This window comes from Erpetoichthys calabaricus, chromosome 8 (genome assembly GCF_900747795.2).
Source record: "Erpetoichthys calabaricus chromosome 8, fErpCal1.3, whole genome shotgun sequence".
Classification (NCBI taxonomy): domain Eukaryota; kingdom Metazoa; phylum Chordata; class Cladistia; order Polypteriformes; family Polypteridae; genus Erpetoichthys; species Erpetoichthys calabaricus.
In genome coordinates this window covers 150,367,665-150,386,256 of record NC_041401.2, presented here as the reverse complement: position 1 = coordinate 150,386,256, position 18,592 = coordinate 150,367,665, and the positions used below count along the sequence as shown (strand labels likewise).

The window sequence follows — 18,592 nt, the reverse complement described above, 5'->3', positions numbered from 1 at the left end:
TCTCTCTCTCACGCTGCCTGTGTGTGTGTGTGTCTCTCTCTCTCTCTCTCTCTCTCTCTCATGCTGCATGTGTGTGTGTGTTTCTCTCTTGTGTGTGTCGCTCTCTCTCTCTCTCTTGCTCGCTGCACAGGAAATGCACAGGGAGAGACTGAACATGTACAAACCGAAAGGGAAACTGGCTTGTTCGTATACCGAGTGTGTGGTCGTGAACAGATGCAAAAGTTTGGCATACTTTTTGGTCGTAAACCGATTTGTACGTGCACCGAGACGTTCGTGAACCGAGGTTCCACTGTATAGGGTAAATAATACAGTGTATCGTTATTTGGAATACATGCATTTCATGTGTGTTCCATGTGTACAAAGATCTGGGTAAACGTAGGATGAAAGGAAATGAGAGAAATGCAAGAAATGCTGAACACATACCTAAAGGAGAAACTTTTTCCATGTTATACTAATAATGACACTCTTACCTGTACTCGGCTCTGTCTGCATTTTCAGTATCATTCACCATAACGCGGAGTACAGGCAAGATCTGGCATAGCGTTTTCAAATAATGACGGAATCGATCTCATTCAAGTGGTTACTGGAATATAAAATAAGCACTTTCACAAAGATATAACGAAACAAGTGTGCTTTGATTCAAGAATAAAACTGAATAACAAAAAATTAAAGTGACAACAAGATACTAAGAAGACATGATTCACCAGCATTTGTGTGTCTGGTTATACCCCTTCCGCTCTGTCTTTTACAGGTTGCAAAGTTTTACACAGGCTGTTACAGACTGAAATCAAAGGCTTCTTCTTTTTGAGCCACCGACTGCACGGCACTGTCGAATTGCTCGCATACTGAATTGACTTTAGTTGCAGGTGGAAGTACCATTTTACTTATGTTGCCAAGCAGAGTTTCATTGTTGTACATAGCAGTTTATTGTGGAAAATCTTTACCATACTGTTTGACCTCAGTGGAAGAGCAGACATTCATTCTTATAAATTAAATGATAAAAGGTGATTTATCCATTTCCTGCACAATTGGAGTCCGTTATAATATTGGCGAGTAGAGTTTGCTTTATATTTGCAAATGGTGTGAATACTTTAAACCTCACAACTGATTTTTTTTTAAGCAAATGATTGAGAGGTTTTTAGGTTGTTTCAATTGGTTTGGCAATAGTTGCACTGTTTTGTAGATCAGATAGGGAAAAAAATCTAAATAATGTAAATTTAGAATCTGAGACAATAAAATGTTAATGTAATTTTGGGGACTAAATACTTTTTCAATGCACTGTATATGCTGCATTTACAACTGTTACTAAATTAAAATATAATCTCTTTAAAGTGGGTTTCTCTTTTTATATTGGTGAATGTGGTTTGAAGTCTTTTGTTCAAGTTATACATTTTAATATTTTAAATATCATAGCAATACTAGTGTGTAGGTTCTTTGTTTGTGTTTTGGGTTTTCATATTTTCCAGTCATTTTTAATAGCAAGTGTGTGTGTAGTGTTTTAATTATAAGCTCATACATGCATTGTGCATTACACAAGCTTACAAATGTACTTTGTTATATCAGATAATTAGGATAACTTAAATATGTAAGTTCATACTTTTTTTCCCTTTCCATAGATTGGTGATTTTGGACTTGCCCGAGAATATGGTTCTCCTCTAAAACCTTACACTCCTGTGGTGGTTACTCTTTGGTACAGAGCTCCGGAATTGCTTCTGGGTGCCAAGGTTTGTTGCTAGTGGGATTTTTTTTTTTTATTTCATACATTTTAACATTTATGTAAATGTTTTAGACAAACAAAGAAGCCAATATATTGGTTAAATTGGGCAGTGGCACTAAATTAAGAGGATTTGCATATACTTCATAGCCTGTGTAATTCCTAAACAATGAACTGGAAAAAATAAAGATATGAACAAATATGTGGCAAACGAAGTTTAAGTAAAATAGTTAAGTCTTAAATTTATGAAGTATATTAACATATTATCATGGTTTAGAATCAATATTACAAAGAAAGAGCTTAGAGAAAATAGCTTAGTAACCCTTACAGATCTAATTAGACAGTATGCACAAATAATTAAAAAGGCAAATAGTATGTTGAATTGTATTGTACTGTGTGTGGAATACAAATCAAGAATAGTTATACTTAAGCTATATACCACACTGTGAGACCACATCTGGAGTACCCTTATACAGTTTTAGTATCTGGATTTCAGGAAGGACTTAACTCTGTCATTTTCCTATCTTTATCTGAAATGAGCATGAATATCCACAAATGCAAGGGAGTTGATCTGTTCACTCCCAGAATCATTTGTAGGAGATATATAATGTAGATATCACCACGAGGGGACGACCGCCCTGGTTGCTGTGGGGACCACGGTTACAGAGCTTTGAAGCTCAACCCTGTAAGGGCCCGTGGTCACCGCCAGGGGGCGCCCCAATGCCTGGAGAGCCCTGGACCTCAGCACTTCCGCCACTCCAGGAAGTGCTGGGAGGGAAGAGGAGCAGGGACACCCGGGGATGCAGCCGGCACTTCCGCCACACTGGGGCATGTCGGTAGAAGATTGCCGGAACACACCTGGAGCACATCCGGGGGACAATAAAAGGGGCCGCCTCCCTTCTTTCAGGGCTGGAGTCGGGTGGAAGAGGGCGAGGTCTGGGAGAGGAAAGAGGCGGCCTGAAGAGAGGAAAGGCAGTGTGTGTTGGCCTGGACTTGTGGGATGATTGGTGCTGCAGCACTGGGTTGTGCTTCACTTGAATTGTAAATAAACGTGTGTTGGACTTAAAACGATGTCCATCTGTCTCTGTCCAGGCTGCTTCCCACAATATATACACACATACATATAATCATGGCCGAAATTATCGGCACCCCTGGAATTTTCCCAGAAAATGCACCACTTCTCCCAGAAAATTGTTGCAATTACAAATGTTTTGGTATACACGTTTATTTCCTTTATGTGCATTGGAACAACACAAAAAACAGAGAAAAAAAGCCAAATGTGACATCATGTCACACAGGACTCCAAAAATGGGCTGGACAAAATTATTGGCACCTTTTGAAAATTGTGGGTAAATCGTTTTATTTCAAGCATATGATGCTCGTTTGAACTCACTTGTGGCAAGAAACAGGTGTTGGCAATATAGCAATTACACCTGAAGCCAGTTAAAATTGAGAAAAGTTGACTCAACTTTTCTGTTGTGTGTCTGAGTGTGCCACACTAAGCATGGGAAACAGAAAGAAGAGCAGAGAATTGTCTGAGGACTTGAGAACAAAAATTGTGGAAAAATGTCAACAATCTCAAGGCTACAAGTCCATCTCCAGAGATCTTCATGTTCTTTTGTCCACTGTGCGCAACATAATCAAGAAGTTCACAACACATCGCACTGTAGCTAATCTCCCTGGATGTGGATGGAAGAGAAAAAATTATAAAAGACTGCAACGAAGGATAGTCCGAATGGTGGATAAACAGCCCCAATCAACTTCAAAACATATTCAAGCTGTTCTACAGACTCAGGGTGCAACAGTATCAGCTCGAACTATCCGTCGACATCTGAACGAAATGAAACACTATGGCAGGAGAGCCAGGAGGACCCCACTGTTGACACAGAAACATAAAATAGCCAGACTGGTGTTTGCCAAAATGTACTTGAGGAAGCCAAAATCCTTCTGTGCGAACGTCTTATGGACGGATGAGACCAAGGTAGATCTTTTTGGTAAAGCTCATCATTCTACTGTTTACAGAAAATGGAATGAGGCCTACGAAGAAAAGAACACAGTACCTAAAGTCAAACATGGTGGAGGTTCTAAGATGTTTTGGGGATGTTTTGCATGAAATCTGAAGACTACCAAAAGATATTGGGGCGCAATGTAGGGCCCAGTGTCAGAAAGCTGGGTCTGCGTCAGAGGTCATGGGTGTTTCAGCAGGAAATTGACCCCAAACATACCTCTAAAAACACCCAGAAATGGTTGAAGACGAAGCGCTGGAGAGTTCTAAAGTGCCAGCAATGAGTCCGGATCTAAATCCGATTGAAAACTTATGGAGAGATCTCAAAATTGCTGTTGGGAGAAGGCGCCCTAAGAGAGAAATCTGAGAGAACTTGAGCAGTTTGCAAAAGAATGGTCAGAAATTCCAGTTGAGAGGTGTAACAAGCTTGTTGATGGTTAAAGGAAGCGCTTGATTTCAGTTATTTTTTCCAAAGGGTGCGCTACCAAATATTAAGTTGAGGGTGCCAATAATTTTGTCCAGCCCGGTTTTTGAGTTTTGTGTGAAATGATGTCAGATTTGGCTTTTTTTCTCTGTTTTTTGTGTTGTTCCAATGCACATAAAGGAAATAAACGTGTATACCAAAACATTTGTAATCGCAACAATTTTCTGGGAGAAATGGTGCATCTTCAGGGAAAATTCCAGGGGTGCTGATAATTTCGGCCATGACTGTATATATGCGTGTATATATTTTTAGGTCGTCCATGAAAATTATCTATCTGTAAAGCTAGTTATCTGGGGCATAAACATTTATTTTCACTTGAGAGTACTATATAGCATTAGATTAAGCACAAATAAGCATTGATAAAGTTAAAGGGATGTCTTGTGTTTTTAAAATGTCAGTGTTTTGTGTAGCTTTCTTAAGAATGCATTACTGAAGCGGTTTGCTTTGATGTACATATGATGATGTATTTTTTTTTTTTTAAGTAGTACTGTAATAAACTGTTCCAGGCTAATTTCTTTTTTTAACTTCAGCACTTTTTGTTGTTTTTTCCCAGTGCAAATGGTCCTGCACGGTTTCAGTTATGTTGTGGTGGCCAGGCTTATATGGTTATTATTCCATTTGCAGATGGCTACTCCAAGTAGGCCTTAATTGTGTTGGGGGTTGTTATTGGGTTAAAAGATGACTTTTTGCTTATAAATCTTCCAGGTACTATTTGTCATCATTTATCATTTCCATCAGTGTTGGACCTAATCACCTAATGTAGTGGTTCTTAAGCTTTTTTTCTTGCAAACCACAATTGCCACAGAGCATAATCCAGAGGATACATCCCCCTTGCAAAATTGTCACTGATAGTCAAAACAATCAGCAACAACCTAATCCACCTACCAGGGAGAAATATGGATGTCGCTGTCCAGGGTGATTGTTTTCCCCTTGCCTGCAGCGACCAATGATAAGGCATTCTGAAAGCTGTTCTCAACCCTTTCTTGTTCAGTACTATTGTAACTTGCAATATGTCTGTATATATCACGACTCATAGTTTAAGAAACACTGGCATAAAGCATTAGCTGAAATGAGCATTCAGACCATGACAGAGTTGCTACTTTGTTTTTGGACTAATCACTTCATGAAAATTACCTGTTTCTGGTTGTCCTTCTTTGTTTCTTTTGCTTATTGTCTTTTTGTAACAAACTCCTATATGTCATCGATGTGGCCTTTTCCATTACATAAGTTTTTGTTGTCTGTCACTGGACACTGAAAAGGCATTAGAGTGACATTTGTTTAAAAGGTTTTTGGACAGGATGGGCTTAGATATGAGCAGCACTGCTTATGAATTCAGGGATCTCTTGTTCCTTTCTCATTAAGATGGTGTTCTGGCCCGACTGTCCTGTCTTCCCTTTTCTCTAATTTTTCATTGGAGTTGCTGGCTAGATGCATATGCCAAGGCTGCTCACCTTTATCCCACTATGTATAGTCATATGAAAAAGTAAGTACACCCCATTCAATGTCAAGTCATATCAAGAATGGCCAGGAGTCTCCCCAAACCTTAATCCCATTGAGAACTTGTGGTTAATCCTCAAGAGGCGGGTGAACAAAAAAAAAAACCTATGAACTCTGACAAACACCAAGCATTGATTATGCAAGAATGGACTGCTATCAGTCAGGATTTGGCCCAGAAGTTGATTGACAGCATGCCAGGGTAAATTGCAGAGGTCTTGAAAAAGAAGGGAAACACTGAAAATAGTGACTCTTTGCATAAGCGTAATGTAATTGTAAAAAAAAACCCTTTGAAACTTATGAAATGCTTGTAATTCTATTTCAGTATACCATAGAAACATCTGACAAAAGATCTAAAAACACTAAAGCAGCAAACTTTGTGAAAATCAATACACCCCAACAATTATCACTGTCTCAAATGCCTAAAATTAGAATTGGGTTCACCAGATGAGGTAGAGAGGCATAAAACATTGTTAGAGGGGATTTTGTCTGAACCTGTCTTATTTAAGCCTCAGACATTTAGTGTGGTTTGCTGTTTATTGTTGAAGTATGTGTTGTCACCATACCTAAATCAAAAGAGGCTTTCAGAAAGAGCTTCATAGATGCACTTAAGTCTGGGAAGGAATTTTAAAACTTGACCGAACAATTGGAAATTGTTCCACTGTCCGGAAGATCATCTTCAAGTGGAGAGGATTTCAAACAAATGCAGCTTGTCCAGGCCAAGCCAACCCAGCAACTCCAGTTTGAGAGCAGAAATGATGCAGAAAGAAGTCTTAAGAACTCCAGGAATTCATCACAGGACCTACAGGTAGCTTATGCTGCTTTTGATGTCAACGTTCATGAGTTTACCATTAGAAAGTGGTTGCACAAGTTAAATATACATGGGTGTTTTGCCAGAAGAAAACTTTTGCTGTCTGGAAAGAACATCGGGGCAAGACTAAAGTTTGACAATGAACACTTAGGCAAAGACCAAAATGTCTGAATGAATGAGCTTTGGACAGATGAAGCAAAGATGAGTTATTTGGCCACAATATCCGAAGACATGTTTGGAGAAACCAAAGAAAGCGTTTGACCAGAAGAACCTAATACAAACTGTAAAGCATGGTGGTGGAAATGTGGCATTTGTATTGCAGCATCAGGACCTGTTCAGCTTACAATTCAAGAAACCACTGTGAATTTTTTTCAAAGAGTGATTGAGAATAATGTGAGACTATCTGTCAGGAAATTGAAGCTTAACGGAAAGTGGACCTTGCAACACAACAGTGACCCTAAACTTACCATCAGATTTACCATGGAATGGCTAAAAAGAAAGAAATGAAGTGTCAAAGCTTGAATCTGAATTCCACTGAGATGCTAGGAGGAGATATAAAACAGGTTGTACATGCAAGACACCCCTCCAACATCACACAGCTGAAAGAATTCTGCATTTAAACGATGAGGAAAGACTGTAAACAGTTACAGGAAACCCCTACTATGAGAGCTGAAAGTGTACTTGCTTTTTCAGCAAATGGAAATGGCATATCTACAGTATATTTTTTTATTTTTTTTATTGAATAAATAATTAAAAGTCAAATTTTCATTTTTCTCTCAGTTACATTACAAAGATGTAAAGATGCTGTGTAAATGAAGATCAAATCTCAAACATGTCCACATGTCAAAAATGGGGGGAAAAATATTTCATGGGTGCATTTATTTTTTCACATGACATTACTGCCAACTGCAGAATCTCTTTATTTTGATATTTTGTTAATGCTCCATTGGACATAATGCATCTTTTCAATTACATTAAAACATCAGGTAAAAACAAATATTTGGCTAAAAATATCCTCATTACTATTCAACTCCTCAGCCTGGTCTTCCAATTTAGGCACTATGGTTTCTAATACCAACCAATTCAAGCACCTGGGCATTGATATCCTCCTTCATAACAGGCATCATCCATCCATCCATTTTCCAACCCTCTGAATCCGAACACAGGGTCACGGGGGTCTGCTGGAGCCAATCCCAGCCAACACTGGGCACAAGGCAGGGAACCAATCCCGGGCAGGGTGCCAACCCACTGCAGTAACAGGCATCAACACTTCATATTTCCATTATGCCATTGTGGGCATTGCAATGTTGATTCTGTCAACTGTGATCCCAATCCTGTCCTCCTCTTTAATAGTTAAAGGTTGCTCTACTAGTCCATTTATCATACTGCCTTTAGTAGGTACTTTTTAATCTTTATTATTATCCACCTTGTTTGTTATATTTTGTCCTTCCTCATAAGCAGGTCCTTTAAGTCTGGCAAAACACAGTCTAAGTTCTGCTAAAGAATATAACTGTAAAAACAGATAAAACACTAATATACCATCATGGATGTTTCTGCTGATAAATTGTACACTTGTTTCTTTAATGTCTAAAAGTTACAAGATAAATGAGAATTTCCCACAAAAATAGCCATATTTTTTTACATTTAACATTTTATAACTGGGAAGATTTATTTATTTTTGAAGGGTGCTGTACATTATAATGCAAGGTATTTGTTGTTAAGGTTCCTGCTGCCTGCTAGTGATAATCACAAGAAATTACCCCTTTTTATGATATATACAGTTGTGGTGTAAAGTTTCATAACTGACATGTATGCAAGAACAATATTGGGCTTTCAGTGATTTCTACAGCTGTTCTTCATTTGTGGCAGAATGTTTGAACAACATGCATCCTCATTAGAAAGAAAAATAAGAAATTTAGTGTACAAGTTTTACTTAATTGTGGGTTTTATGAAACCATCACAGGGTCAAAATTATACATAAAAAAAAATATATGTACATGCCACATACTTTTTATTTGCTTAAATATCCCTTAGTGTGTTTCACCTTGATTGGACTTTTCTGGTAGCCATCAACCAGCTTCTGGAAGAATTCTGGTTTGATATTTGACCACTCCCTGTGGCAGAATTAGTAGAGTTTAACAACATTTTTTGATTTCCTGGCATGGACTTGACTTAAGTACAGTTGACATATTTTCAGTAGGGTTGAGGTCAGAACTTTCAGAAGGCCATTCCAAGCACTTAATGTTAGCTTGATTTAGACATTCCCTAACCAGCTTTAATGTGTATTCATTGTCCTGTAGCAGCAGCCAGTTGTGTCCAAGTTGCAACCTTCTAGCTGATGGTCTAAGGTCTATGTGCAATGAACCAGTTCCACTGGCAGCAAAACAGACCCCAGGTAATGATGCTACCACCGCCATGCTTGAATGCCTCACCTCTTCTCTTCTAAACTATACCTCTGGTTGTTTTGACCAGTCAACTCTATATTTTTTTCATCTGACAATAAACGTTCCCTCCAGAAGTGTTTTATTTATTTTTTTGGGTTTGGTCCATGTGACCAGCATCAAATGTTACCCAAGCTTGGATGTGTTGTTTTATAAGCAGGGTCTTCTTTCTTTGACAGCAGCCTTCTCAGCCCATGGCAATGTAAAATTTATTTGAATGTGGACAGTGATACTGATGTTCTAGCAGCTTCCAGTTATTGGCAGACCTGTTTCTTGGTGGTTTTTGGATTGTTTGGGTCTGTTTGGGTCTTCTTCCAGAACTTGTCAAAGTGACTACAGCTAGAAATAACTTGAACTTATTAACAGTTGTTTGAACTGATGATCTTAGAATCTGAAGTATTTTAGAAATGACTGCAAGAGACATCCATGACATGTTAAATGTCTACAACCCCCTCTCATGTGGCTGCATTAAGCTCCTTGGACTAGCCTATTGTGATGTGTGTTAGTCAATCCAATGAGTGCTGTCAAATACACCCAGTATGGCAATGCAGAGAAGCTGCCAGCTATAGTCAATCATGACCACTAATGGGCAGTATAAGTAAGCGCATATATTTTTGACCATATATATACAGTAGTGTGCAAAAGTTTTAGGCAGGTGTGAAAAAATGCTGTAAACAAAGAATGCTTTCAAAAATGGAAGTGTTAATCATTTATTTTCATCAATCAACAAAATGCAGTGAATGAACAAAAGAGAAATCTAAATCAAATCAATATTTGGTGTGACCACCCTTTGCCTTCGAAACAGCATCAATTCTTCTAGGTACACTTGCACACAGTTTTTGAAGGAACTTGGCTGGTAGGTTGTTCCAAACATCTTGGAGAACTAACCACAGATCTTCTGTGGATGTAGGCTTCCTCACATCCTTCTGTCTCTTCATGTAATCCCAGACACACTCGATGTTGAGATCAGGGCTCTGTGGGGGCCATGCCATCACTTCCAGGACTTCTTGTTCTTCTTTATGCCGAAGATAGTTCTTAATGACTTTGGCTGTATGTTTGGGGTCGTTGTCCTGCTGCAGAATAAATTTGGGGCCAATCATTTGCCTCCCTGATGGTATTGCATGATGGATAAGTATTTGCCTGTATTTCTCAGCATTAAGAACACCATTAATCCTGACCAAATCTCCAACTCCATTTGCAGAAATGCAGCCCCAAACGTTCAAGGAACCTCCACCATGCTTCACTGTTGCCTGCAGACACTCATTATTGTACCGCTGTCCAGCCTTTCGATGAACAAACTGCCTTCTGCTATAGACAAATATTTCAAATTTTGACTCATCAGTCCAGAGCACCTGCTGCCATTTTTCTGCACCCCAGTTCCTATGTTTTCATGCATACTTGAGTCGCTTGGCCTTGTTTCCACATCGGAGGTATGGCTTTTTGGCTGCAACTCTTCCATGAAGACCACTTCTGGCCAGACTTCTCCGAACAGTAGATGGGTGTACCTGGGTCCCACTGGTTTCTGCCAGTTCTGAGCTGATGGCACTGCTGGACATCTTCTGATTTCGAAGGGTAATAAGCTTGATGTGTCTTTCATCTGCTGCACTAAGTTTCCTTGGCCGACCACTGCGTCTACAATCCTCAACGTTGCCCGTTTCTTTGTGCTTCTTCAAAAGAGCTTGAACAGCACATCTTGAAACCCCAGTCTGTTTTGAAATCTCTGTCTGGGAGAGACCTTGCTGATGCAGTATAACTACCTTGTGTCTTGTTGCTGTGCTCAATCTTGCCATGACATGAAACGGTCTTCCACAACCTCACCTTGCTAGCAGAGTTTGGCTGTTCCTCACCCAGTTTTAAGCCTCCTACACAGCTGTTTCTGTTTCAGTTAATGACTGTGTTTCAACCTACGTATGACATTGATGATCATTAGCACCTGTTTGGTATAATTGGTTGATCATACACCTGACTAGAATCCTACAGAATCCCTGACTTTGTGCAAGTGTACCTATAAGAATTGATGCTGGTTTGAAGGCAAAAGGTAGTAACACCAAATATAGATTTCATTTAGATTTTTCTTTTGTTCGCTCACTTTGCATTTTGTAAATTGATAACAATAAACAATCATTATTTATATTTTTGAAAGCATTCTTTGTTTACAGCATTTTTTCACACCTGCCTAAAACTTTTGCACAATACTGTGTATGTATGTATGTATGTATGTGTATATATATATATATAAATTTAATTTTGATTCTATGATGGTTTCAGAAATTCTGCCACCGAAAAAGAACGATTGTAGAAGTCATTGAAAGCCCCATACTGGCCTGACATACATGTTCATTATTATTGTATGTAACATTTTCAGCACAGTTGTAGCCTGAATTTAGCTGTAGCTCCACAAAGCAAAGACAACAGCTTTAAAGAACAAATGAACTTTTTTGAAAAACTTCTCCAAGAAGCAGTTCAACATGGCTCAATGGTGTCTAGAAAACAAATTTTGTGTTGTTTTAGACAGTAAGATTTATTTTAAAAAAAAAACACTATAATTAAACGTACATGTTTCTTGTTATTGGCTAAGTGTATGGCAGGTGGAACGTGGTAGTTTACTACATGTCACACATTAGTTATCTGAGAAAATATATATACATTGGAGAATGGCTGGTGAGAATCCCCCTAAAAGGACTGTGCACAATTAAGTGCCGCATGTGTGGAGTCACAATTAATTTTGCAAGAAGAAAAACAAAAGGTGAATCCTATTTATGTCTCCTTGAGGAGTTGCACATCTGTCTTGACCAATCCAAGCCCTCGGATATTGACATGCTCAAATTTAAGTACCAAAAATAGTAATGCTGTCCTCCATTGGTTGAAAAAAAATCTTTATAAAAAAAAATTTCATTTATGAGCCAAAGATAATTTATTTGACCGAAATTAAAAATATTAGAAATTAAAAACACATTTTCATGTACAAATCTTTAAATATTTTAGATGGAAATTGAGTTTGCATTATGAGTTAAATAAAAAATGAATTACATAACAGTAGAATACACATTGAACTCTACATTGCATCTAAGTTACTTCCGATACTTACAACTTTATTAAATTTAGGAATTCAATGTGAAAACAAAGTACATCATTTTGTTTAATAATTGAAAGATTATTTCTAACTTTTTTCAGTATTTTAGCCTGAAAATAGTTGTTAACTGACAGATTAAAAGCAGCTGTTTATAGTACTTTTATATACTTTATTTAAAACTACAGAGAAAAAAAATGATGATAATCTGTGTCTACTTGATGCTATTAATTATTGTTTATTATGACAAATTATATCCGTCATATGGAGGATGTTGCCAGAATAAACGAGCATTGCGGAGTAGATAGAAACATAGAACTGTGTTTGTCCCCAGAAAGAAATTTGCCCTTTTTACAGAAGTTTAAACCAATCAGTCAATTAATACATAAATAGATAAGTAAATAAATAGAAATATATATACCCACACTATGTTCTAAACACACACCAGAATGACTGAAAAGGAAGAAAATTAAAAAGAAAACTTCTGACTTTGCTTTCACAGTCACGGGGGTGGCATTATGCAGACATATTGCTGTTTGTATAAAGGAATCTCCGTAGTGTTCCTTGACGCACTTCTGCTGAATATTTCACTGGATGAAAGTACTCATTGTTAGTGTGTCAAAGAGGGGATGAGCATCATTGTTCACAGTGCTACTCCATTTTAATAATAATACTATATACCGTCAAGTCAAGTACAATAAAGCAGCCTTAATAGAAAGAAGTACAATTATTTGAAAATTATTTTGATCAGCATAGAATGATTCTCTTGCTTCTGGGAAACTTTAACTGTACTTATGATTAGACGTACTGAATGGATAAGTGTGTAATTTTCCCCCAATTTTTACTAATCCAACTTCTTTTCTGAACAGGAATATAAAACAGCAATCGATATGTGGTCTGTTGGATGTATATTTGGTGAACTGATAACACAAAAGCCTCTCTTCCCTGGAAAATCTGAAATTGACCAAATTAACAAGATATTCAAGGTAAATAATCTGATCTTCTGATAGCTTTTTGTGTTTTTGGTTACATGCCAGGAATGTTCAAAACAGCAGAAAATATAGAAATTTCAACCAAATAACATTTTAGCCATAGTTGTCCCCTTGGTTTTGCAGTGTCCATCCCTTTGTTTATGTTGAATTTTTTTTTCAGGCCCCATTGCAGTCCTGATTTTGTGAGGCTTGTTGCTTTTGCTTTGCTGTACACACCATTTTCAAAGTGGAGACTGTAACAAAATCTCCTAAACTTTTCTTGGAATGAGAAATATGGTCCATGTTAACTCAGAATTTTAATAATTTGCTTTTAGTTGCTAACAGTGCAAGTTCAAGATACTGTATGTATTACCACGAATGTTTGGGTGCTGGGTACAATTTGGGACACAGGGTGCTGATAATCTTAACATTTGGTATTTAGGGTGATGTCAGACAGTTGCCTTATCACTTTGATAAAATTAACACTACTGTTGGTTGGGCTTCTCCTGCCTGTATAAGAGGCAGTGGGGTTTGGGGCCAAATAAGAAATCGCTAAGTAAGCAGTCCTTACAATTTATGGGTTTATGATTTACAAACCTGCCTATTTGCAGATTTGTCTTCAATAATTAAGTGAAAGTTATTTTGAGTTTTGTGGCCTACTTCATTAAACCACAAATGTGCTTAGGTTAGAAAATGTAAAGAAAACTAAAGAGGTCTAGTAAGTGATGAATGTATAAAATATTTGTAAAATTAATAATTTTTGTCATTATCATTAATATACAAACAAATTTACTATGTTATATTTTGTAAAAAGTTACAGTTCACTGTGAATTGTGAAACTACGTGCTTTGTCTGGGAGGGCGCTATGCATCTTTGTGTTGGTTATACGTGATCGACCGTAAACGTTGTACATGTGTTGCCCGTCTTTCTCTCTGTCATTTTCTTTCTCTCTCTCTGTCATCCTACGCTGTTGAAAATATTCACAAGGGCCAGCTGTATGTTAAAGTTGATACAAATACTCCCATGGTCCTATTCTTACATATGTCACCAGCACTAAATTTACTTGGTATTTTTGGCATGTAAAAATGCCTGTAATGTTACTAGATGCTGTGTTGTCCATACTGCAGGACTCTCACAAATATCGACGGGCATGGTGAAATATGCAGAACTTTTAAAGCTGCGAATCTCAGACATTAAGCCTCCTTCAAGTAAACTAACTTAAGTTTCTTTCATTGTGAATGTGCTGTTGATTAAATTCTGCTTCTAGAAACAATATATTGAGGTTTATGAAAGCAATAATGTTTTCAGGTAGCACCTTTAGTTTGCTCCAGTGCAGCTTGTACTCTGAGCTGTTCTTGCATAGATCAGGTGAAGAATGATAAATACTCTGCACTTAATTATTTTGAACAGATTAGTCCAGATTAATCACTATATCACAAAAAAGTAAGATTAATTGTGCAAATATATTTTTTTTAATTTTGTTTTTGGGTATAAATTCAAGCACTGTCATCTGAAAATAATGGGGGCGCATTTTTTTTCCCCCCCATCATTACTGTTTCCATTTATTTGCTTATATATTCTTCCAGGATCTTGGTTCTCCTAGTGAAAAGATTTGGCCTGGATACAATGAGATGCCCGCAGTCAAGAAAATGACCTTTGCAGAGCATCCGTACAACAATCTCCGGAAGAGATTTGGAGCTTTACTTTCTGACCAAGGATTTGACCTAATGAACAAGTAAGGTTTGAGAGAAATGTACATTAAATATTGGATGCTGTGTTATTTATTATAACCTGAAACAAACATAAAAGAGCATGTATGATATGTGTCAATATTATGCAGCTTAAATACCCTAGGTTCTCGTCTATAAGCCGGACTCGTGTATAAGCCGGAGACCAAAAATCATACGAATTTTTAAAATAAAATCTTATCATAGATAAGCCGGACTCATGGATAAGCCGAACATACTATAACCTATAACTAATAGAAGAGAGGGAGGTCAGTGGGCTCACTCGCACCCATTTAATTTCTTTAAGGGGGGAGAGAGTGTGAGATATTGGCGTCTCTCTCACTCCCCGCATGGCGCGGCTGGAGCGCGTTCTTTCTGCTCTGGGCGTCGCCGAGTCAACACGCGCGCGTAGCAGTCATTTAAATTGTGATTTTATATGTAAGCATATTTAAATATATATCGCGGATTTTTTGCTGGTTCGCGGATTTCTGCGGACAATGGGTCTTTTAATTTCTGGTACATACTTCCTCAGTTGGTTTGCCCAGTTGATTTCATACAAGGGACGCTATTGGCAGATGGCTGAGAAGCTAGATTGCTTACTTTTCTCTCTCTCTTGCGCTGACTATCTGTGATCCTGACGTAGGGGGATTGAGCAGGGGGGCTGTTCGCACACCTAGACGATACGGACGCTCGTCTAAAAATGCTGAAAGATTATCTTCACGTTGCTATCTTTTGTAAAGCTGATTCCTGAAACGACATGCTGCACAGTGCTTCGCATACTGAAAAGCCCGAAGGGCACGTATTGTTTTTTGACTGAAAAACAAACTCTGTCTCTCTCTCTCTCTCTCTCTCTCCCCCCCTGCTCCTGACGGAGGGGGTGTGAGCTGCCGCCTTCAACAGCTTTGTGCCGCGGTGCTTCGCATACCTAAAAGCCAAACAGCCCTATTGATTTGTTTGCTAGAGATTGTTTTCTCTATCTATGTGACATTCTGTGCTCCTGACACGCACTCCTTTGAAGAGGAAGATATGTTTGCATTCTTTTAATTGTGAGACAGAACTGTCATCTCTGTCTTGTCATGGAGCACAGTTTAAACTTTTGAAAAAGAGACAAATGTTTGTTTGCAGTGTTTGAATAACGTTCCTGTCTCTCTACAACCTCCTGTGTTTCTGCGCAAATCTGTGACCCAAGCATGACAATATAAAAATAACCGTATAAACATATGGTTTCTACTTCGCGGATTTTCTTATTTCGCGGGTGGCTCTGGAACGCAACCCCCGCGATGGAGGAGGGATTACTGTATAAGCCGATATTCTATTTTTTCATTTTCACAACTTTTTTCCTTAGATAAGCCGTGGCTTATAGACAAGAACTTAGGGTAATAAACTTTCTTACATGACTTCAGGTTGCTAACAATAGTCCCAATTTAAGGGCACACATAAACTTTATGCTTTGCTTAGCTAATTACAGAGACCAGAGCCTTCATGAATCAAATTAAATTTTTAATTTCTTTTGGGCTTGAGCTTTGCTTGCTAATACCAAGTCAAATTTCTGATTTAGCAATTTAACTTCACAGATTTGCATTATACAACGGGCCTTGGTTTTCTGCGACTATGACATTGTCTTTTCTGAAGCAGTTTACTAAACAAATGTAATCTTGGTGTTATCACAAATATGAATTATGTGCTGTGCTTTTTTTTTTTTTTGGTTTGTTATGAATTGAAATCTTGTTATATTTATTTTTTGAGATATAACACAACAGTGCAGACTTCTGGTTTGTTTTCAGAGACACTTTGCTAAAGCTGTAAAAATTCTACTGTTTACTTTGACACGCAAAACATTGATTGCACAAGAGGCATTGACAAGCAGCCTGATGGTGCTTGGACATGAGTAGCCTAAATGTGTAATGCAAAAGAGATCTGCAGAAACACAAATGGACATGTAAGCAGAAGATACTGAAAGTGGCATTTCAACAGCAGATGCACCACAAATGCATCCTTATCTGATGAGAGACAATGCAACAGCGCCTCGCATCTACTTGAGGTCATCAGCTATATAGACATACAGTTTGGTGGCAACTCAGCGAAAAGACAATTCGGCAAAGAAACAATTCGGCGACATCCTTTACCAGTTGGGTAATAGTTAGGTTCAAAGAGATTTTTTAATTATATCTAAATGACGTGATTTAAAATGTTGGAAATAAATTTATATAATTGACGAATGAACTTTATTCTGCAGATGGAACAACCTCTATCTTACATTATCTTCTGCAACCGAAATTTCTAATCCTTTATATAAATTGTCCATCCTTTATCCAACCCGCTATATTCTAACTACAGGGTCACGGGGGTCTGCTGGAGCCAATCCCAGCCAACACAGGGCACAAGGCAGGAAACAAACCCCGGGTAGGGTGCCAGCCCACCAAAGGGTGCGCGCACACACACACACACACACCAAGCACACACTAAGCACACACTAGGGACAATTTAGGATTGCCAATACACCTAACCTGCATGTCTTTGGACTGTGGGAGGAAACCGGAGTTCCCGGAGGAAACCCATGCAGACATGGGGAGAACATGCAAACTCCACACAGGGAGAACCTGGGAAGCAAACCCAGGTCTCCTTACTGCGAGGCAGCAGCACTACCCACTGCACCACCGTGCTACCCTATATACAGTGCATCCGGAAAGTATTCACAGCGCATCACTTTTTCCACATTTTGTTATGTTACAGTCTTATTCCAAAATGGATTAAATTCATTTTTTTCCTCACAATTCTACACACAACACCCCATAATGACAACATGAAAAAAGTTTACTTGAGTTTTTTGCAAATTTATTAAAAATAAAAAAATTGAGAAAGCACATGTACATAAGTATTCACAGCCTTTGCCATGAAGCTCGAAATTGAGCTGAGGTGCATCCTGTTTGCCCTGATCATCCTTGAGATGTTTCTGCAGCTTAATTGGAGTTCACCTGTGGTAAATTCAGTTGATTGGACATGATTTGGAAAAGCACACACCTGTCTATATAAGGTCCCACAGTTGACAGTTCATGTCAGAGCACAAACCAAGCATGAAGTCAAAGGAATTGTCTGTAGACCTCCAAGACAGGATTGTCTCGAGGCACAAATCTGGGGAAGGTTACAGAAAAATTTCTGCTGCTTTGAAGGTCCCAGTGAGCACCGTGGCCTCCATCATCCGTAAGTGGAAGAAGTTCGAAACCACTAGGACTCTTCCTAGAGCTGGCCGGCCATCTAAACTGGGCGATCGGGGGAGAAGGGCCTTAGTCAGGGAGGTGACCAAGAATCCAATGGTCACTCTGTCAGAGCTGCAGAGGTCCTCTGTGGAGAGGGGAGAACCTTCCAGAAGGACAACCATCTCTGCAGCAATCCACCAATCAGTCCTGTATGGTAGAGTGGCCAGACGGAAGCCACTCCTTAGTAAAAGGCACATGGCAGCCCACCTGGAGTTTGCCAAAAGGCACCTGAAGGACTCTCAGACCATGAGAAAGAAAATTGTCTGGTCTGATGAGACAAAGATTGAACTCTTTGGTGTGAATGCCAGGCGTCACATTTGGAGGAAACCAGGTAACGCTCATCACCAGGCCAATACCATCCCTACAGTGAAGAATGGTGGTGGTAGCATCATGCTGTGGGGATGGTTTTCAGCGGCAGGGACTGGGAGACTAGTCAGGATAAAGGGAAAGATGACTGCAGCAATGTACATTTAAATATCATTAAAAAATCTCTTTGAACCTAACAGGTAAAGGATGTTGCCGAGTTGTCTGTCGCCCAGTTGCCCCTGAACGTAGACATACATAGTAAATGCTTTCTCTATACATTTGTGCCCCCATGTCCCCCTGCACTGTGCCCAA

The 18,592-nt window shown here is 38.7% G+C and overlaps 1 protein-coding gene across 6 annotated transcripts in view; it reads left to right on the top strand.

The window, feature by feature from the left end:
• cdk11b (cyclin-dependent kinase 11B) overlaps positions 1-18,592 on the top strand; it is a 125,664-nt gene that overhangs the window by 102,372 nt on the left and 4,700 nt on the right. For all 6 annotated transcript variants that reach the window (XM_051930518.1, XM_051930516.1, XM_051930515.1 and 3 more), the window contains 3 exons: positions 1,617-1,724; positions 12,889-13,005; positions 14,577-14,725. In XM_051930518.1, the coding sequence (XP_051786478.1) occupies positions 1,617-1,724; positions 12,889-13,005; positions 14,577-14,725 (374 nt within the window). The remainder of the gene's footprint in view (positions 1-1,616; positions 1,725-12,888; positions 13,006-14,576; positions 14,726-18,592) is intronic.